The following is a 22,188-nucleotide window of genomic DNA, read 5'->3' on the forward strand; positions in this document are numbered from 1 at the left end:
GGAGGTGGCCAACTCCCTACCCTGGCCGAGTAAGGACCGCCTGGAATCACTGGAATCATTTCAGTGTGGACACTGTAACAAGTGGACGTTTGAGGAGCAGAGCCATCGTGGGAGGAAACCTGGAAATTATAGGGTGGCTGGTGTTAATGGAAAAGTAGAGAGAAAAGCTGAGGTCAACTTGGAAATGGTGACAAAATGGATTATATCGGAAAAGAGAGGCATCATTACGGCACTTCCTTTTGAGCAGTGATTAGGACGTAAGGAATCAAGAATGGATTTTTTTTTTCTTTCGAAGAGATTATATACTTTACTGGATCTAGACAGTCTGGGTTTGAATCTTGACCTTGGGCAAATATATCTCAGTTTCTTTAATAGTAAAATAAGGGAAACAAGACTAGTTCCTTGATGGCGTTATGGTCATGATTAATAAGCTAGTACAGGTGAGTACAGTACTGAGTGAATGCTGACTGCACCGTTGTTTATATTAGGATTCTCTGAGGACATCAGTGCAGGGTAGATGCAGCGGGCGTGTCTGCAACACTCTGCAGGGTGGGGTGGCTGTGTGCACCTGCAGTGTATTTGTGCAGGTATCTGAGCAGATGCGTCCCTTTGCCCTCTCTTCTAGGCTGGGGACATTGCCATGCCATGGAATAAAGTGAATAAGCAGCAGCTGGTAATAAGACCATGTTATGTGTAAGGGATGGGTAGACTATATATTCTCCATCTTTGTACAGGGAATACAAGAGTGACACGATCAGTTGCAGTTACGTGACTACCTTCTGTTTCTGGCTGAAGGACAGGAGAAATTTGGTAGGCTAGAAGGAGGGAATATTTAGGAGTTTGGTGAAGTCAGTTGTTGCACAGTTAACTATTAGTTTTCGAAGCACGATACGTTATCCCACCTCTGGACTGCCACAGTGCTCGAATTCAACAACTGATGGGGAAATGCTTTTTGAAAGTTGAAATTAGTACATATACAAAAGATGGTTGTGTGACTTGTTTTTGTCATCTTGTAACTGAACGAGTCAGCACATACCATCTCTGTGAACCGGTCTGCACAGGCCATTCGAACCCACTCCGGCGTGGCAGGGCTCTTCACCGCGAAGTCCTCAGCCACACCTCTTTCTCTGCGTGCAGTGGCCACCGCATCAATAATGGCAAAGAACACAGATGACCCTAGGAACATCCCAGACTCGCCCAGGCCCTGCAAGAAAGCACATTTGCTTCAGAAGCTTCTACATTAGCCTAAAAAGACACTAGAGGTTACAGTTCAAGTATTGTTCTATTGTCTCTAACCACTAACACAGTGTCTTGCACAAAATAAAATAGAATCTCAGTGAGTGTTTGTTGACTGATTAACGACTTACTGAAGTCTATGTGCTCTTAAAAATCTCTTGCCCGGGCCCTTCCTGGTGGAACAGCGGGTTAAAGCACAGCACTATGAAGGTAAAGCCATTTCAGCATGAGTGTGATCCCTGCTCGGGAGGTGACCACATGGCGCAGCAGACCTCTCCTGACCTGCCCGCTGCTCCCCTCAGCAGTGTACTTCGTCGATCTGTCTGTTCTGCTCCCCACTCTGTCTCTGGTGAATCCTCTTACCGCCCCTGGACCTCTGGCTTGTACCCTAGTTCTGTATGCACAAATAAATAAATCTTAAAAAAAAAAATCTCATGACCACCCAAACTCCAAGGTTTTAATCCTATTTAGGTTAAATCTTTCATCTACGGGGAAGGGGTGTGTGTGTGTGCATGTGTGTGTGGTAAGGACAGGTTACCCTATTTACAAAAGCCCATTTAATGGACTGAACTGGCCAACTTCATGAGTGGAATAAAATATGCCTTATTATGACTCCATGATTAGGGGAGACAGCATGTTCTGGGAGAAAAAGCATCTACAGATTTTGGCACCAGTTGATGGGTTGCAACTCCATCATCTGCAAGGAATAGGGAGGTAATGTAAATGGGTGCGTGGGCAGGTGAAGGACAATAAGGAAAAGTAGGCACTATGGTGAAGTAGAGCTAGCCCACATCTTGCCTTCAAGGGGCTGCCTTCTAGAAATTCAGCCCAAGTAAACAGAAAAACCAAATATTCAAGAGAGTTTAGACATTTGTGTTTAGTGTAAACATTCCCAACTTTAAAAACACTGTACAGGTCAACAAAAATACCTGGGCAGCTTAGATTTGGCAAGTTGACCCCTGTGTTGCAAACCCTGAGTTAGAGAGGTGTGTCCGTTTGATTTCTAGTCCTCACTTCTTGCATCTCTCTGGGTAAGATGTTGCTCCCAGCCCGTTTCTTAGTGAGATGTGGGCAGTGTTGACTGACACTTCACAGTGTTGTGAAGTTCAGGTCTCCAGCACCGTGCCTGGGCTGGCTGGCCTCCGTCATTACATGGACATACCATGGGGCACCTGCAACCTGGGACTCGTCTGAGGACATGCCTGTGAGTGGCTGACACGGTCACAAGGACGCGAGGGTCCGGCCTGTCCTCTTACTCCTAGTGGCCTGAAAACTGCTCTCTGCGGGTGCTGAGTTTCCTTTTACATTCCCCCCCCAGAGCGACTTCTAGTTTAATGAGAATCTAAAGACCCTGTTGATTGTCTTTCAAATTTATCCTCCCCTTCCTACCTCCCCCAGACACCCCATCACTACATATCTAAAAGGAGGTGCTGGGTTGGAAATGGGGTCTACTTTGAAAATGATAAAATTCCACCATAGACAGGCGGAGTAATTGACCAACCCTAGTAAGACATTCCCCAAAAGAGTAGAGAAAAAATTTAACAATATACCTCAAATCGAAGCGAAGTTTTACTTTGAGGGTGTTTTCCCCCTATTTGTACATAGCCATGTGAGCAAGTGCTGATCTTTATTTTAATTTGCAGTTTTACTCCTTTAGCAATGCTTAAGGGTTTATATCTTTGCTTCATGACCCTGTGGACATTCTGGGCTAGCTAATTCTTTGGTGGTGGAGTGTGGTGGGGGTGGGGGTCTGCTTGTCCATCGATGTTTGTTTAGCAGATCCCTGGCCCCTACCCACTAGAAGGAACATCTCCTTTGTGACAACATCTCCTGCCACTGGCCAGTGTTTCTTGGGGAAGGGAAATAAAACTGCTCCCCGCTTCCACCTCCCATGGGGACCCACTGCTTAGATCCCTAGCTGGGCAGGGCTGAAGAGCCAGGCTCCCTGGGGGTGAATGATTTGCCTAGGCTCACGGTGAGCTGGTGGGGGTGGGTGGGAACCCCGATCTTCTTATGCCTCAGTCCAAGATTGAAGACTATATCCATGCCTTAGAAGCAGCGGCATCTGCTTTCTAAGATTTTAGTGCCACTGTGCTTCCGTCCCATTTCCTATTTTAGCCTAAAGTGCTTAAGTAAAAATGCTATTCTCTCTTAGCAAACCTTTTTATGAATTTAAAACTTTCTATGGAAGAAGATATTAATAAATAAAATCTTTGGCCTAGAATTGTCATTGGGTGAATCATCTCTTTTCTCTGAATCTCACTTTTCTCTAACAGTCTATCCCCATTTGGTCCCGATAAAGATTGATCTTTATTTTTTTATTTTGTCCACCTGCTCTCATTCATAACACAGGGATTGGGGAGCTTACCTTGGACGAATAGATGCTGAGTGGGGTTGTCGATGACGGCAGCAAGGAGATGTTGAACTCCTCTGGGACGTCAGTGATGGTGGGGATTTTGTACTCATCTGGGCCTCGAGTGTATAGGACACCTTCTGGGGAATAGTTCAGCTCTTCTGTGGTATAAAGGCCCATCCCCTGAATAAATGCACCTTCAATCTGAAGGGAGGAAAATGTCGAGCTTTGTAACAATGTATGCCTTTTAGAAGGTGTGGACCTACCCTGGGGTCTCGGGAAGGGCATCTTCTAAGTGGCAGAACACCTACCTGCCCAATATCAATGGCTGGATTTAGGCTGTAACAGGCATCCATGACGATATCTGTTCTGAGTTTCTGTCAAAAATTAAAATGACCTCACTGTAAACACTTGAAAGGCAAATACTGTTTTAAGGTTTATTCTGTCAAAAAGAAGACAGCAGGTACCAATGGAGTCACTTATGCTGAACCCCACATCATCAAACCATGACAATTACCTTTTTTTAAGGACTTATTTATGTATACAAGAACTGGGATACAGGTTAGAAGTGTGGAGTGGTGACAGGATTCACCAGAGACAGTGGGAAACAGACAGGCAGACTCACTGAAACACAGAACAGAGCAGAACAGGCAGATCAACAAACACTGTTGAAGGGAGCAGCAGGTGGGTCAGGAGAGGTCTGCCACGCCATGTGGATCAGCTCCCTGGCTGGGGATCGAACTTATGCTGCAGTGGCTGTGGATAGGTTCATAATGTTACATTTAACCTGTGTGCTACCAGGGAAGCCCTAAAACAAAACAATTATCTAATTTAATTGTGATTTCAACCCTTCCCAGGAGGGATATTTTATTTATTTATTTTTAAAGATTTATTTATTTTATGCACATAAGAGCTGGAGTGGAGGCTAGGGGTGCGGGGGTCAGGGAGTGGTGAGAGGATTCACCAAAGTCAGAGTGGGGAGCAGAACAGGCAGATGAACTGAAATACACTGCGGAGGGGAGCAGCAAATGAGACAGGAGAAGTCTGCTGCGCCATGTGGGTCAGCTCCCTGGTCGGGGATCGAACTCGTTCTGTAGTGGCTACGGATAGATTCATAGTGCCTCCTTGTACCACCAGGGAGGCCCCTTTTTTAAATAAAATTAACTGTTTTAAAGGAGGGGCATTTTAAACCAATCAGTCTAATTTACTATCTGAAAAGACCAGCCATCCCCTTCCTTTAAGGGAAGGTAATCTGGCCTGAAATGATTATTTTCTTTCTTTAAAAATCTCCTTGTCCCAGGCCCTCCCTGGTGGCACAATGGCTTAAAGCACAGCACTGTGAAGCTATTGCAGCCACTGCAGCATGAGCTTGATCCCCGGCTGGGGGGGTGACCCACATGGTGTGGCAGACCTCTCCTGACCCGCCTGCTGCTCCCCTCAGCAGTGTACTTTGTTGATCTGCCTGTTCTGCTCCCCACTGTCTCTGGTGAATCCTCTTACCCCTGCACCTTTGGCCTGTACCCCAGTTCTTGTATGCATCATCCTCATCCCAAATTCTTTCTGTTTATAAAAGCCTTCCAGTTTGTATAAATCCTCATCTTTCCCCTTGCTAGGTAGGCTGCTGCTGCCCAAGTCACAGATTGTTTAACAAAGCCAATTAGGTGTTCAGGTTTACTTGAGTGAACTTTTTTTTTTTCCTAAACAATTCAAATGGTCTCTAGTTATTCCAGAATTTCTACTAATTAACACTGTCTTCAACCCCATGGAACTTAGAGATGGCAAGATACCTGCCAAGCTCTTCAAATCCAGTGCTAGGTCTGCATGCCACCACTGAAGGTCTTTTCCATTCATGGCTTTGGCACTTCAGTGACTCCAAAGTGTGTGGCTTGTCGGTGTGCCTGAGTGCCAGTTAGTGAATAATTGAAGGGTATTAATTGTTCATCTGATTCTCAACTTGGATTCTCTGTTAATATAACTCATGAGCTCATCTAGTCCTAATGATAGATTTATTGAGGAAATCATACTGCTGCACTGGCCTGTGTGAAAGCAGGGTGTAACCGGGTGGTCCCCAGGAAAAGGAGAAGTTCCAGGTTCCCTGCCCCACCCAGAAGGAGGTGGAGTGGAGGAGAGAAAAAGAAGAGAAGAGAGGAATCAGGAGAGAAGAAGAGAAGGAAGCTGGATGGAGAGCCAGAAGGAGACCTGAGGAAGCCACATGGCGCAGCAAGCATGCAAGGAAGAAACCGTGCTTGTTTCCTGATCCTGGACTGGCTAAGGCAGATGTGGGTGAGATACTTGTAAGGAGGTGACTATGGCAGTGTTTATATTGATTTTGATTTTGCTCTTTTCTTCCCAGACTTGTCTGGCCATTTCTGACCCTTTTCCATGGGTCCCGGCCAGAAGGTGCTTTAGTCTGTGGTGGGCTTTCAGGCCTTTCTTTGGATCTACCCCTTTTGGGTTGACTTTTGCCCACAAGGGGATGGGTAGCTTTAGGTGTTTGATTTAGAAGTTATATTCTCTGTGTCCCATATTGTATATTTACTGTATTAAAGTCCCTTTTCATTAAAGTTTTATGTTTGGTCTTGACACAGCGGATGGCCGAACCCACTTAGAGCAGGCTGGTTTGGGGCTTCAGGGGTGCCTCTCTCCCTGTCCTGTAACAGATTTGCTGTCCTGTAACAGAGATACAAGGGACCTTGGCCCTCTGGTGCTCTTTCTCCTTGTCCTGTAGCAGCATGACTTTGGAACAGGCAAGTGTTGAGACCACTTTTGACAGTGCTAATCTACTTCCCTGGGAAACGTCACCTGTTCTGGCCCAGGCCAAGTGCACACACATTGTCAAGGAGACACAGAGCACCCTGTACCTGTGGTCTATCTCAGGAATCCCTTTGGGCTTTCCATCTGCCCTTACGGTGTTCATTCTGCCAATATCATCATTCTCTGTTTACGCTCATGCCACGGCTCCTAATTTCTATCTAGCTCTTTAGTCTGCAATTTCCTTTCTGACTCAAATGCTGGCCTCTGAGACAAGCAGTATGGATCCTGGGACAGCTTCACTCACCCCCCGCCCCAACCTATTTCTTTAGGACCAGTAATGTTTTTGGCATACTGAGAGAAACATCTCATTGTTATGCACCTTCAAAAATTCTATTTCAGACTGTTGACTAAACTGCCTATGTCTTCAGATTGGGTAATTTAGCCTTCCTTTAGGACTATAACTCCACTCTCATTTTTTGGCAAAACTTTGGAAATAGAAAAAACAAACTTGTTACATTTTATGCTGTCATGAATAATTTCTTTTTGACTATTTCTTAAATGGAAATTCAGAATAAGTGAGGATCTCTACACTTCTCCATGGAATTGAAAGAATCTTGTTCCTATTGCACAAATGTCACATAATGAAATTGTGTAGGTGATAGTGCTGTTCTACTGAGAGAATCATATATGAGTTTGAAGGGAGGCAATATACAATGCAATATTGTTTTATCTTACCGAGAGGGATGTTATATTTGGCTTACCTTGTGAGCGCCTGTCAGACAGTCAATTTCAACCTCAGAACAGGCAGCTCCATAAACATAGTATGGAAATGGGTCTCCCTCACCCTTCTTCCAGTCCATGAAAGCCTTGTAGCCCCTGATAGAAAAATGAAGCACTTTAATTTGCTGGTGGTGGCAGTAGTGTGTGCATGTGTGTGTGTGTGTGTACAATGTCCATTAATTTAAAAAGAAAAACAAAGTTATAAGGCTGATGTTCATTTCAGCTGCCTTATAAACACATTTAAATGGCTACCTATATTTACAGCCTCACTTGTGATAACATCACTATTATTTGCCTTATTTAAGAGGCTCTTGTGCTGTAGGTGGCATGCTGAAAGAGAGAAGCCAATGGACTGCTCCAGGCCTCCCATAAATGGCTTCAGGTTTGAGCTTTGGCTATCACATTGAGGACCTCAACTGACTTTTACTGATATCCTCAGAGGGACCCCTTAGACTGTACTAACCAAACTCATAGAAGACTGATGCTAACTCAGTGTGTTCCTTTAAAATGGAAGCTGTACTCAGCCGCGGGCTGAATTGCTGTTATTGAAGTCAGAAATTCAGAAGACATTATGTACACAGCACTGGGCTGCACTGTTACCTCCTTCTTTCTTTATGAGATTTGCTTTATGTGGGTGTATATGTGTAAAGTTTGGTGCTTTTGTCTCATTAGATTATGAACGGATGTCATACACTGCCTAAACTGATAACTAGCTCTCCTTTCTGTGTTTCATCCGATTAACATGCATTTTCTGAGTGTCTCCCACAGTCAGACACTTCTCAAGCCCTTCCAGGTACCTCAGAATAGACATGTTTTATTTAGTAAAAGGAGGGAGAGTTGTAAAATTGAATTGCAAGTTATTTCTAATGATGTCTTTTTACTACTTACGATAAAAAGGTAGTAAATAATGATGTTGTAAGTCACGTTTTATTCTTTTTTTTTTTTTAACCCACTAAGGGTATTTTTATGATTTAGTATTTTTTTTGAGTACAACTCAATGGTTATGTGAAGTGAGAGTTTGGGTCCTATAAGGGACTTCAGAGATCATATCATAAAATTTTATTTCACAAACGAGGGAATTTAGGCCTAGAGCAAATGGGCAATATAATATTTTCTCAATTAAATCAAAGCATTATTGTGTCCCCAAACAGAAGACTGTATAAAAAAGATGTGGTATAGGGCCCTCCCCGGTGGCTCAGTGGGTTAAAGCGCACCACTGCAAGCTAGCTGCAGTGCTTCAGTGTGAGTTCAATCCCTGCCTGCCCCGCAAGTGACCCACATGGTGTGGCAGACCTCTCCTGCCTTGTCCGCTGTTCCCCTCAGCAGTGTACTTCATCAATCTGCCTGTTCTGCACCCCACTCTGTCTCTCACCCCCACACTTCTGGCCTGTACTCCAGTTCTGCATGAATAAATAAATAAATAAATATAAAGTTAAAAAAAAAAAAGATGTGGTGTATACACACAATGGAATACTATTCAGCAATCAAAAAGGATAAACTCATGCCAGTTGCAGGAATATGGGTGGAGTTGGAAGGGATTATGCTCTGTGAAATAAGCCAGAAGGAAAAAGAAAAATATTTGATGGCTTCAATTCTAGGAGGAATATAGGAAAACCAAATAAGGGATCAAGAAAAAAAAAAACAAAACCAAAACAAACTAGCAGGCAAAAGATAAATCAAGATCAAAAACTGTTGGGGGAGGGAAATGCACTGGCCTTTGGTGATGGCACATGGATGATTTGGTGATGGGAAGCCTAAGGGGATTACAACTGAGATGGAAAAATGCACAAAATGATATAAAAATAAACTGTTATATTATTAAGAAAAAAAGATAAATCAGAGACATTCAGCAGGGGAGGGAGAGGTAAAGGGATTAGAACAGGGGAAGGAAGAGCACAGAGATTATGATGAAGGTTCACGGGTGACTTGGTGGTGGGGTGGACATTCTATGGGGAATTCGGAGAGGAAAAAGCATACATTGTACAAAAATGTATCACAATGTAAATAATACATGTAAAAATTAAAAAGAAATAAATCAAAGCATTATGTCATTTTTACCTGAAGTATCCAGTGGCTGAAAGACTGATTCTCTGTTCAAAAGCAGCTTGTATCTGTAGAATGGGCATATTTAGTCAAAATGAAATAAATATACCATAGGATAAATAAACATGAAAATACCCTATACATCAAAATTGACACCTGATCATTGTTGATGCTAAGTTGCCAATAACAAAACTCATCATAATATTTTTTCTTCAGTTGGTACACTAAACATTTCCTCCTGATTGAGTTCAGTAGTCTGAATTAAACAAGTAAAATAGAATCCTGGTACACATTCATGGTGCATGAACTTAGGTTACAGGTACTTGGGGCTTGACTTCTAATGATAAGACTCTAATAAATGTGTGTGTAACTGTGAGAAAACTTCTAACAAAATAAGAGTATTATAAAGTTGGATTAAATATCATTTCCATTGAACTATGTTCAATAGCGGTTACGCTTTTTAGTTTTCCACCTCCTTACGAGAAACATCAGTATCTTTTTCTTGGCTTTGAAAGACTCAGTCTCTTCCTTTTACTATAGAACACGGTGGGTGTGACCTTTGCCTTGTCCACACATCTCATTCCCTGTCAGTGCTGCTGGTCCCTAAAGCTCTTGCTCCACATGCACCTGCTTATGTAATGGTGCAGCGGCCTTCCCAAGCTTGGTGATGCAGACGCCCACTGTCAGAGAGCTGTCTCCACACCGGTGGCATGCCTGGTGCTCCCAGCTATGCTTTGGATTGTTCTCTCAATTGTAGTAATGAAGAGAGGGAGGTACTTACCCACTCTTCCCAGGTACCTTCTGGATTTTTCTTAATGATGGGTTCAAGGCGCTTCAGAAGGATCTGACAGGCATTCTTGAAGGGATGAAGAGGTGAAACCCCCATTAGAGAGGAGCCAGATGGTTAGACTTGTGTGGAGGAATGTCAATAGGGAATGGACTAGGTCCCCCATGCTTCCCTTTTGGTCCTGCCTTTCTAATTATATTCATGTCCTTCATTTCTTCTCTTTTCCTACATTTTTAACTTATATCTTCTTTCATATTTTCCCATCATGACTATAACTGGAACAAAATGTCTTATTTTCATTCATATTTTTGCTTTCCATTCTGCACTGATGACATGTCACCATCCTTCTGGGTCTAACACAAGACTCAACTTTTGTCCATCTTTCCATCTATTCATCTGCCTACCATCAAGCTATTGCCATGAAGGACTTCGCTTTAGTTGTGAGGTAAGAAAAGAGTGAAATGATACTATAATAACCTATACCGACACATTTCTGACTTGTAACAAATCTAAACCTCAGTACCCTAGAAGATGTATTGACACTTAATTTGGAAGGACAGCTCCCTATACTGCAGGCTATGCATGTTTGTGTTTGATCTCACCCCAAGTTGATTTGAAGAGTTTGAGATTCCCCACTTCTTGTGGTGAACAAAAAGACTCTAGTATTTCAATGAAATACCACCTCACACCACTGAGAATGGCACATCTTAAAACAACTAGCAACAACAAATGTTGGCAAGGATGTGGAGAAAAAGGAACTCTCCTGCACTGTTGCTGGGAATGCAAACTAGTACAACCACTACAGAAAACTGTTTGGAGGGTCCTCAAACTGCTAAACATAGAGCTTCCATACGACCCAGCAATCCCACTCCTAGGTATCTACCCAAAAGACACAAAATCACTGATTCAAAAAGTTACCTGCACCCCCATGTTTACTGCTGCTTTATTTACAATTAGAAAGACATGGAAACAGCCCAAATGCCCAAAAGTGGATGGATGGATTAAAAAGATGTGGTACATATACACAGTGGAATATTACTCAGCAACCAAAAAAATCACATGTCTTTGCAGCAACAAGGATGGAGCTAGAAAAGATCATGCTTAGTGAAATATGCCAGAAAGAAAAGGAAAAATACCGGGTGGTTTCACTCATAACAGGAGTATAATGGACCAGGTGAGAAAATAATAGTAATAATGGGCAGCTATATACCAGAGACATCTAACGGGGGTGGAGAGGGGAATGGGATCAAAAATGGGGAGGAGGGATGTTCACTGGACGATGGTGATGGCACAGGGGTGATTTGGTGATGGGAAGCCCACGGGGATTACAAGTGAGATGGAAAAAGGCACAAAGTGATGTAAAAATAAACTATTATATTATTAAAAAAATAAATAATTTAAAAAAAGACTAAAAAAAAAGACTCTAATGGTTGAGGCTTTAAGAGGGGACTCTACAAAAATAAGGCAGATTTGAAAGTGGCTTCTCTTGGTGGCATGAGCACTATGTCCTGGCAGTCAGGGACTGTGCTACCCCACAGCCCTTCAGTGGAAAAAGTAGACAGCTCATAACAGAAACAGATGAATAGATACTGCTTTAAAGTATATGCAAACAGGTATTTGAATGCAGGAATATGAAGTCATGGTTCTATCCTAAACAAGTAAAGATGAAACAATTAAAAAAAATTTACATGGGCTAGAAAATAAGAAAATGAATGAGTCCTCTGGTAGACCTGCACTTGAATCGTAACCTTAGATCTACCTGGCTGGGGTTCTGCCTGCTACTGCCTGCAGGAAACTTGCACAGCTCTATATTACTTGCTGCCCAAAACTCTTCCTTCTGTGTCTCCTAGCAACAGAGACTACATGATTTCCAATCCATTCTCCCATCGAGTCTGGGCCTATGGTTTCCAACTGCTCTACATTTCCCCAAAACTCTGTGCAGCTCCATGCGGCCTGTGACTAATTCTGCTAGTGGTTGATGAGTGGAAACGATGGGTATCATTTCCAGGTTCTGGAGCTCCATTTTCCCCTTCTCAGGCTCACTGGAATGATACTGGCCGGGGTAACCTTGAAAGCCACATGCTGAAGATGGGAGCTAGAAGGACTGAACACTCCCTCAGGGCTGTCACACGTGCAAGAAACGGACCTTTGATATACTGGGTCTATTTGCCACTTCAATCTAGCCTATCCTAGCTAACATACTTCCTACATTTGGGCTACACCAAGCCTATGTTTAGTGCAACAGGTGACTTCTCTGAAGCCAACCACTTGTCCCTGGATCCAGGTATGAAAGCTCTAGGTGTGGATAGAGCACCGGGGGTGAGGCGGGCAGGAGGAAGCACCTGCACAGCTCTGCCATTGACATCTGTGCCGACGGATGCTGCAGTAGCAATAGTGTTTGGTACCGCGGCTGTGCTTGTTTCACAGATGTGCATTTGAGACATGGGCATCTTTAATTCACGGCTGGCCACCTACGGGAAAAAAGTATTTTCAAGTCCAGCAAGGGTTTTTATAAAGATCTGAATTACTTTCTTTTCTTTTTTAATGATTTGTTTTATTTATTCAAGTATACAAGAGCTGGGGTATATACCAGAGGTGTGGTGTAGGCTGACAGGATTCACCAGAGACAGAGTGGGGAGCAGAACAGGGAGATCCACTGAAATGTACTGCTGAGGGGAGCAGTGGGTGAGACAGGAGAGGTCTGCTGTGGCATGTGGGTCAGCTCCCTGGCTGGGGATCAAAATCATGTCTTGGTGGCTGCCAATAGCGGGGTAGTGCTGAGACTTAACCCTTGTGCCACCAGAGAGCCCTGAATCACTATTTTTCATAATTAAAAATATGTTTTTTGCTGTATCATGATCTATCCTTTAAACCCTAAAGTAAAGTGTCTTATAAACATTAAACTCCTTTTTAGTAGAGCCTAATGTTGATTTTTAAAGTGTTTTTTTTTCCCCCTGGGGGGGTATAATTCACTGGTTTTTCCATTTAAAATGTGTATTTTGAATGTTAAGGATTCTTTTTATTCTAAGTTTTACGAATGTAGGGAGGCGGTCATTGAAAATTTGAAATGTATTTGGCGACAGTGGCAGATAGACAGGCAGACAGACAGCTTAGATTGACTGACTCAGCAGATGCTCATAAATCTGTTGGCAGGAGAGCCCTCAGGGCTTTTCTTCATTCTTGCCCTCACCACCACCTTACCTTTCCTCTCTCTTTCTATTTATTTTCACTTGTTTGTATTTGTCCAATAGTTGCTGCTTACTTTTTAATTTTCTGTTCATTTTCTTCCAGTGTCTAGCAGATATGTAGAAATAAGATATTGAATCAAGAAAATGAAAAGGAAATTATGCGAGGGAAGAAAAAGCATTATTTTGGCTGCTGTTGCAAAAACACTGTCTTCAGATTTCTGCAGGTATGTACCTGTTCCCAAACGCCAATCTTCAGATAATGCCATTGAATGAGGACGTTTCCCCAGCAAGATGCTGGGGGAAAGAAAGGACTATTTTATCGGGTCATGAAAATACAGATGAAATCTCTTTTTCCACATTAACCGGAAGGATAGCTGGAGCCAGTGTTGCGAATGTTTGTACTGAGGGGCTTTACACGGGCTCTGTAGGGTCCCCTTGCAGTCTCTCACATTTGTTTTTCTTTTTTGCAATGTCCACATTATTGTCATAATTGATAGGCTGTGTTCATGACACAAGAGATTTCCTCTGCCAACCGCTGGCTTCCAGCATGCTAGCTAACATCCAAAAATGAAAACTAGTTCCTTTCTCCAACCAATTACGCAGCAGTTCCAGGAAATGACTCTGATTGGTTTAGCTTAGTCATGTGCCTTCTTCCTGTACCAATCCATGCAACCGTCAGGGTTCAGGAACCAAGACTGAGCAGCAGACGGTCCTGTGTCTTTACCTTTGGCACTTGTAGGTGAAAGGGAGCAGAATTGAGGTCTTCTTGCTATATGGAATGTGTGAGGCACATTCCAAAGGAGCTGAGGGACTCAATAGTTAAAAGCTGCAGGGGTAGACTTTAACAATCTAATAATAATTAGTCATAAAGTTAAGAGTACAATGTAAAACTTTATTTTTCTCCTGAGATAATATTTTCTTCATTTGTGTGTATGTGGGTGTTAAAGTATCCTTTACACAGTGATGAAATTCTTGTCCACACTTGCCAAAATAAAGCATTAGCAACCTAACACTGTCGTCTCTGCTTTAAACATATACGTGGGTCTCAAAATAGAAAAGAGGAAACTGGCCCTCTAGGTCAGCCTAACACAGTGCTTGAGGTGCTCATTGGTGGGCTCAGTGGTGGTGTTGGCATCCACACAAGCGCCAGGGGTACTTGCAAATGCACAGGATTTCTGCCTCTTCACTCACTCTGTTTGATGTGTTAAAAGCTTTCCAATAGCCAAGATCTTTGGATTGGAATACAGGAAGTTGGCAATCTTTCTCAAATTAGTGCAGATGTCAGTCATGCCAGCAATGGATACAGAGTAAAGACTAATTTGTACTGATTTTACCTGTAGCATCTTGGTGTGAATACCTTGTCCCAGTTCACTGCCTCCATGTGTGACCAATACAGACCCGTCTGTGTAGATATGAACCAGCGCAGCTGCCTAGAAAAACAAGCCACGAGGTACAGCTGAGGGCAAGATGATGATGATTTGGGGGGTTCAACATAAAAAATGAGGGAGTGATGGATCCTGGGTGCTATGGTGGTGAGAGAACTATGACACCTGAGAACGGAAGTCAAATAGTGTACACAAGTGAATAAGGGCATAAGAAAATAAATAAATGATTATGAACAAAATACGAGGTAGTAAACACCAACTCATGGAGCAGGAGTGCCAGAGAAGCAGCTTTTCTGGAAGGGTTCTGAAGCTTACTTCTGCTTGGGCAAAAGTCACCTGTAAAGTCACATAGTTTCTTTCTTTTATTTTTGTAAAGATTTATTTATTTATGCATACAGAACTGGGGTGTAAGCCTGAGGAGCAGGGGTGGTGAGAGGATTCACCAGAGACAGACTGGGGAGAAGAAAAGGAAGATGGATGAAGTACACTGCTGAGGGGGGGCAGCGGGAGGGTCAGGAGAGGTGGGTCAGCTCTGGTGCTGGGGATTGAACTCGAACTGAAGTGGCTGCAGTGAACTTGCAGTGCTGTGCTTTAACCTGATGCACCACCAGACAGGCCAGAACCTAGTTTTGTAGGAGCAACTTGGGACACTCAGGAGTTGTGAATAATCTCTTCCAACTAGTTGAAAATCACTGCACTACTTAAAATCTCTGACCAACCAGTAAACTAGCTAATTAAACATTTGTAAGTCCCCATTACGCACCAACCTGTGTTCTGCTCCAGATACGTAAAGGTGCACAGGTCGTGATTCTTCCTCAAGTAACTCTCAAGGTATTGGGGACACAGCTGGTCAACAGAATCACTAGAGTGTAGAATGATTTGGGAGGTAGGGGGGTGGCATAAAGGGTGCTGGGAAAAGGGCTTCCTAAGTGACAGCTGGAAGGAACATGAAGGGAAGGGCTTGTCACCTGGCAAGGGAGGAAAAGATGGGTGCTGTGCTGTCATTCACTGGGGAACACCAGGAGCCCCCAGAAACTGGGAGAGGCAAGGAAGGATTCCTCCCTGGAGTCTTCAGAAGAAGCGCAGCCCTGTCTGACACCTTGATTTTGAACGTTTAGCCTCCAGAACTGTGAGAGAATACATGGGTTGTTTTAAGCCAAGTTTGTGGTACTTTGTTACAGCAGCCACAGAAAGGAAATAGATTCCAAAGCTCTTTTATGGGAGGAAGGATACCTGGTCTTGTTCATCTTTGTGTCCTGTAGACACTGTGAGGAGGTCTGAATCACAGAGACACTAAATAAATATTTGTCAAACTATATGAATGGAAACGTGGTATTTTTCCTTCCAAGAGGGGGAGGAAATAGGATTTCAGTCTATTCCCCGCTGAGCTGCCTGGGGAGGCCCAGGGTGTCTTGCAGGAGCTCCAGGGCATCAAAGCTTGTAGGCACTAAGAATAGTATTTATTCACCCTGAGCCTTTGACTGGCTGAGTGCCTCTCATACCTAGCTTAGAAAGTGGTTGTTCCAGCTCGGTGAGTCATCTGCTGACCTGGAATAACTCTTCAACTTCAAGCTAGATGATTCTTAGGTACATCAATTTGGAACTCTGTAAGGAAGCTTGAAACCTTTCAAATGGAGACTTAAATTCATGGCTTGATTCAAAGATATTCTTTTCCTTTTTTGGTGGCAGGACTAGGAGCTGACTTCCATGGGGTATGGCAGAGAACAGGCAAGGGCCAGCCACCGGTGGAGGGAAGGAGTCGTGTAAAGCTTGAATTTGCTGTCTTTTGAGTACTAATGAGCTAATTCTTGTTGGGAGACAGATAGCTTTATGAGGGAAAGGCTGTCAAAAAAGCAAGCCAGTGGGTAGAGGGTTCTATCTTTCAGCCTATCTCCAGCTTCTGGGGTGGGGGAGGGTTTAGACGTTGAGTCCAACCCCCAGTGGCCAAATATTTCATCAATTGCACTTATGTAATGAAATCTCCATAAACATGGGATCTCACCTTAAGTAGATTCCTTTCCTGGGTTCAGAATTATTTTGTTGACCCATGAAACTTAGGGGGTTGGGTACCAGAAAAACCCCTGAATTTAGTAGTAGTCAAAGTGTGAGTGTACTGGGCACCCGAGTGCACTGGTGTCTGAAATGGGGGTGCTCTTAACGATGGTCCTAGACCTATGGGGTCTGCCCTAATTCTGGGTAGTTGAGTGTCAGAATTGAATTGCTGGATGACCAGCTGTTGTCTGGGAACTGGAGAATGGATGCAGTAAACACGATATTTGGTGTCAGAGAACAAACCCACTCAGGCAGCTTTCCAGGGTCACTTAGCCCCTGCTGTTATCTTGTCCTGTCTTGGAGATGTGATAGCTAACCTCGAGCCTCTTGATAGAGACGGGCACGCTGGCCATGACAGGTGTGTGACAAAGTTGAGGGATTTCTGCCACCAGAGGAAGCGCAGCCTTCAAGGCTGGTCTGGGATATCCCAGGGAAGGACTGAGGGCTGATTGATCTGCTCAACGACACAGTGTTCCAGAAGCCCTGCCAGGTGTTTCAAGTTCATTATCTCATTGAATTGTCATCAGTCTTCAAGAGGATTATTTTTCTCATTTTTCACTTGAAAAATTGAGGCACAGAGAAGTTAAATAATTTGCTCAATGTCACACAGCTAATAAGTGGCAGATCAAGGTTTTTCAGGTTCATCTGACTTTAGTTGATTAGGGATTTTGGGCAACTGCTTTAGTTCCTAAGAAGAATTTTCTTCAGCAGGGAAACTTTTGTGGGATGCGTTTGTGTGTGTGCTTATTGGGTAGCTGGGTATATGTAGAAGGACGCTTTTAGTAGTATATACACAAGGGACATCTAATGCATATTTGGATTTAGATTTTAGATTTAGAGCTAATGTGTAAAAAATTTTTTCCAGTTGCAGAGTTTTCTGCCTTTGGAGGAAGATAATGAAGGAGGCAGTAACCTTTTCCAGTTTTGTAAATAGCTTTCCTGTATATGACCCATTGCCAGGAAGACTGTACCAGTTGGATTCATTTATATGCTGCCTTTCCTCCCACTTCCTGGATGGGACTCTGAATGACTTGTCTCTTTTCATAAATCAACTGGTGAGAATTTCTGGCCTTCTCCTATTCCCCCTCTCCATTTTCCTATCAAAATTAATACCTTCCTGGAGGATGCAGCTTGAAACGGCCAGCTAGTCTGGACAAAATGGAATGACATCTCTGCCTAGATGTAGGGGCACCTTGGAATCCTGCCACATGTTGGGGGCACAGAGCAGGAGAAGCCCATTCTGTCAGCTCAGACAGCTCAGCACCCCATGCCTTATGAGCTCCTGCTCCCTTCCTGGACAACAGAGTGTCACTTCCGGTCAGTGCTCCACTTGGCAGTCATCCAAGTTGGCCCTCCATCTGCCAAAGCCCTTGTCTCATGGGACTCTTCTGCTGTTGCATGTGAAAGTGCTTATGGATAGGAGGGTCTGTGCATTTCTCCTGGGTGCTGGAGGGTGGGGGGTGGGGCAGGAGGGGCCTCAGTGCCCTGGGAAACGTGGCACTCTTCTAGTCAACACAAGCTGACTGGCCAGGAGGGTGACACGAGGCTACCCGCCATGTCACCTGGTGGAGTCTCACCTGATGATAACTTGTTGCGGCAAAGCCAACAGAAAACTTCATGGGCACAATAGCGATGCCTTTCTTCTTCCAGTAGTTCTTTTTGTTGAACTCCTCCACTTCTAGTCTTCTGCTGTCGAAGGAAGACTTTTCCAGGCATTCCTTCCAACACTTTATCAGGTTCTCAGGGTTGAATGCTTGTTTGTAGATCGTTTTATCAACTGTTTTGTACATGTTTTTCTCCCTAACCTGAAGTGGGTGGGAAATGGAGACTATCATTAGAGTGAGACAGAAAATTGACTGCAACAGAGAGGCCAGAGAAGCACAAACTTTGGTGGGAAGAGAAAGGTTCTTTCTTCTTTGAAAGCAGGTACCAGCATAGCACTATGAAGCTAACCACAGCCACTGCCGCACAAGTTTGATCCCCGACCAGGGAGGTGACCCACATGGTGCAGCAGACCTCTTCTGTCTTGCCTGTTACTCCCCTTAGCAGTGTTTTCAGTCAATCTGCCTATTCTGCTCCCTACTCTGTCTCTGATGAATCCTCTCACCCTCTGAACCTCTGGCCTGTACCCCAGTTCTACCTGCATAAATAATCTTTAAAAAATTGAAATAAAGAAAGTATGTGCTTTCACAAAAATACTGCTTATCCTTCTTCCATGCACCCTTCAGGGCTTCCTGGCAGAAGCAGAGGGCAGTAGTAGTGGCTGATCTGTGAGGGCGGTGGGGTGGAGGGAACCAGGAGAGCAGCTTTTCCTTTGTTTCCCTATGAGTTCAGAGCATGGGGCAGAAGTGATGGATGTTATATCAAAGCAAGGATGTACTGTCCTCATTGAGAATTTGTTCCGCTAGAGGAACAGCAGTGCAACTAGTAACAAATAGCAGAACTCTAAGCCTTCAAATTGCCGTTGGCGTTGTAGTGAAATCTTTTAAAAAATTTATATGAATATGGGTGTGTCATGTGCTGGAAGTTTGCAACACTTGACAAAGGAGGTCCTCTGAGACACTCAGGAGTTTTCCATTATCCCCTCTTATGCCAAACCTAAAAGGAAGCTTGATTATCAGCGGCAACCTTAGGATAACGTTTTCCAGTTTGTGAAAACATTTGAACTCATTTGATTCTTGCACAAACTGTGAGATGAGATGCGCCCTCAGATAGGGAAGTGGGGCCCCTGTTGGGAGTGACTAAAGATTTACTGACAAGGACTGAATTAGGGCAGTAAAGAATTTTGCCTTGCATCCAAGCTTGATAAGGTGGTAATAAACTGACCTTGCATCCTGGATGGGTCTAGCTGAAGGTGATAACGAACTGGGCCTCACATCAAGGACACAGCGCCGAGGCACTGCCTTTGGAATCCGAGTTTAGAATCTATATAAGAGACCCTTCCCCCTTATTGAGGGGGCAGTAGCTGCAGACCCCACCCTAGGGGCTCCGTCTCAGCTGCTGTCCTGGAGCAATAAACTCTGCTTGCTCAGCCTTTCCGCCTCAAGCCTTCCTTTCTTGCAGCCGGTCGCAGAACTTGGGAACAGACTCATGGCGTCCGTCCCTCCTGTCTGCCTTTTCCTTTCAGCCCCAGAGATGGCCTTTCTTTCAGCTGCGGTACTTGCCTCCCAGGACCTAAGGGTTGCCTCCAGTGCCATCTTGTCCAGAAAGTTCTTCCTGACTCCCCTCCCCACAAGCCAACGTGCTGTTTTTCTCCTCCGTAGCTACAGACCACTTTACCTCCCTCCTCTTAGGAGTGGTACTGTCTTCCTGGGGCAATGCTTTGATGGCCCCTTGTGTGGAGGGAGTCCCCTGACAATCACAGATCACAAAGCTGGTGGCTCCCTGTTGAATTTAGGGTCATAGGGATTTAAGGTGATGGAGGAAGGAATGTAGGGGAGGCATCACCAGGCTGAGTCACACAAAGGGGATGGGTAGAAGGGGCCAGTGCAGCAACTGACACAACCATAACATCAAGGTCAACCTGTGCCTGGATACCCTATACCCTCTCCTCCCCCCAAAGGGATGCCTGAATATCTGCAGGAATTTCCAGCAGATAATAGACTGTTGGGGGTTGTGTCTGAAGCTCAAATCCAAAAGGTGAAAGATAAGGACATGGAGATGAAGGTCATCAGAAATCTCTTCAGATTCTATTCAAAGTCAACCAACCTAGGCTCACAGAGAGTGAGCCCCTCCCAGGGACAGGCTGTCTATATCAGGGCAGTCTCTCCACCAGCTCAGGGTAGCCACTCCTCTGCCCACCTGTGACTATGCAGGTGTTTCTTCCCACCCACTCTCTCCCTCTGCAGGGCAGTAGCGTCCAGCCTGCCCATGACCTGTACCATGCTGGGACTTCTCTGCACTGACCTCCCTCAGGGGAGGCCGCTCTGCTAGGACCGCCCGCCTGCAACCATGCAGGTCTCTTTCCCTGCAAACCTGTCCCTCTCCGGGCAGCTCTTTCTGCCCACTTGTGTCTATGCAAGTGTCTTTTCTCTTCTGTCTCTTTCTAATAAACTTACTCTTTAAAATCTGAGTCTCTGTCTTGTGAAGAATCTCAATGCGTGCTGCTGAAAGGGGAGCTCTGGCGAAACCTTTCCCAGAGTGAACACAAGGACCTTAACTCAAAAGACGATATCAAAGGGACACCATCTAGAGAGTCCTAGTGACCAGAGGCCCATATTAGAGAAGTGGGATAGGAGCGGAAAGTAGGGTGGAGCCTGACTGGATGTGTGAGGAACAGAGGAGTGTCATTAACTGCTAGTGGCTGCTGTCTCTGACTGCAAGCAGCACATATTGTGCATTTTCTCGGGTAATGCACAAACTAAACATTTTTCAAAGGCAGTCTCTTGGCAGTACCTCTTAAAAGTTTTCAAGTGATGCAGTAATTCTACTCTGTCAATTTATCCTACAGATAAATTCAACAGGGCACAGCTATAACTCTTGGTATCTCTGTAACATTACTTTAATGGCCCCCAATGGGTATATCAATGGTTCAGTGGCCCCAGAAGACACAGCACTTCTGTACTGCAGCCTCATGAAAAAGAATGAGGTAGAAAATCCTGACACAGGAAGCTGGCCATGGAGTGGTGTTAAGTAGAAAAAGGACCCACAGATACTTTCGGGGACTTCTCTTAGGGTAATGAAGAGATAAGCCTATTGGAATAATGTTGGTGCCGAGTTAGCACACTACCCCCGGGGGCTCCGGGGGATGTGCCCCCTGTTGTGCGTGTCAAGGCGGCCAGGTGATCGGGCCGATAAAGCCATGACAGACTTGTGTTTATCTGCCTAAGATGCCACAGGGACGACCTGACCTTTCTCTGCCCTAGCACACTCCCTTGTAAGGGAGTGTCGGCATCTGGCAGCTGCAGGCGGTGTGGCAAGAGAAATTCCCTACTTCCTCCTTTCCCGCCTTAATCTTCCACTCCTACTGCCTAATGGTATATAAAGGGATCGCTGGCAATAAACGAGACTCCTGGATGAAGAACCTCGGCGTCCTGTGTTTTCTTTAACCTCATCGTCCCTCGCCGGACTCGGCTCCGATCAGCCAGACGCGGCAGAATAACATGTTTTATTTTAATTACTTCAGTGGGGCTTAAAGTCTAGGAGCTGCTTAATTTGTCTTGAGCTCCGAGACAGTGCTAATTTGCCTAGTTCTTCTAGGGTGTTTTCTTGGCCCACTGGTTCCCCTGACACTCCTGAGACTTCAGCCACCTAGGTGAGGCCTGGGTTATAACCTGGTTATAGTCTCACCTTTTCTGGCGGAAGGCCACATCTGGCTGCCACAGCTGTGATGCAAGATTCTGTCACCAGGGCTCCTTGCGGAAAGCCAAATCCACGAAAGGCTGTATTGGATGGTAAATTTGTCTTGCACGCATGGCCCCGGAATCTGAGGTTGCGGATTTTATACGCATTTTCCAGCTTTAGTGTAAGAAATTCTATTAACTAAAGTAAAAGAGAGTCTCATATAACAGATGCATTTTTTTCCCCCTCTAAAAGTCAGAGTCCAGCGGCTAGTGGAATGGGGTGACTACGTGAGGAAGCATGCTCCCTAAAGACTAACCCAGCGACCCA

General features: G+C 44.6%; 1 protein-coding gene across 1 annotated transcript in view; it reads right to left on the reverse strand.

The window, feature by feature from the left end:
* LOC101627752 (aldehyde oxidase 2-like) overlaps window positions 1–22,188 on the reverse strand; it is a 78,011-nt gene that overhangs the window by 12,406 nt on the left and 43,417 nt on the right. The window contains 10 exon segments of the mRNA XM_012724752.1: window positions 1,037–1,204; window positions 3,605–3,793; window positions 3,901–3,966; window positions 7,105–7,219; window positions 9,182–9,234; window positions 9,948–10,022; window positions 12,296–12,424; window positions 14,476–14,571; window positions 18,156–18,383; window positions 21,868–22,059. Of these exon segments, the coding sequence (XP_012580206.1) occupies window positions 1,037–1,204; window positions 3,605–3,793; window positions 3,901–3,966; window positions 7,105–7,219; window positions 9,182–9,234; window positions 9,948–10,022; window positions 12,296–12,424; window positions 14,476–14,571; window positions 18,156–18,383; window positions 21,868–22,059 (1,311 nt within the window).

Source organism: Condylura cristata, unplaced genomic scaffold (assembly GCF_000260355.1).
Source record: "Condylura cristata isolate star-nosed mole 26May11 unplaced genomic scaffold, ConCri1.0 scaffold00002, whole genome shotgun sequence".
Lineage (NCBI taxonomy): Eukaryota > Metazoa > Chordata > Mammalia > Eulipotyphla > Talpidae > Condylura > Condylura cristata.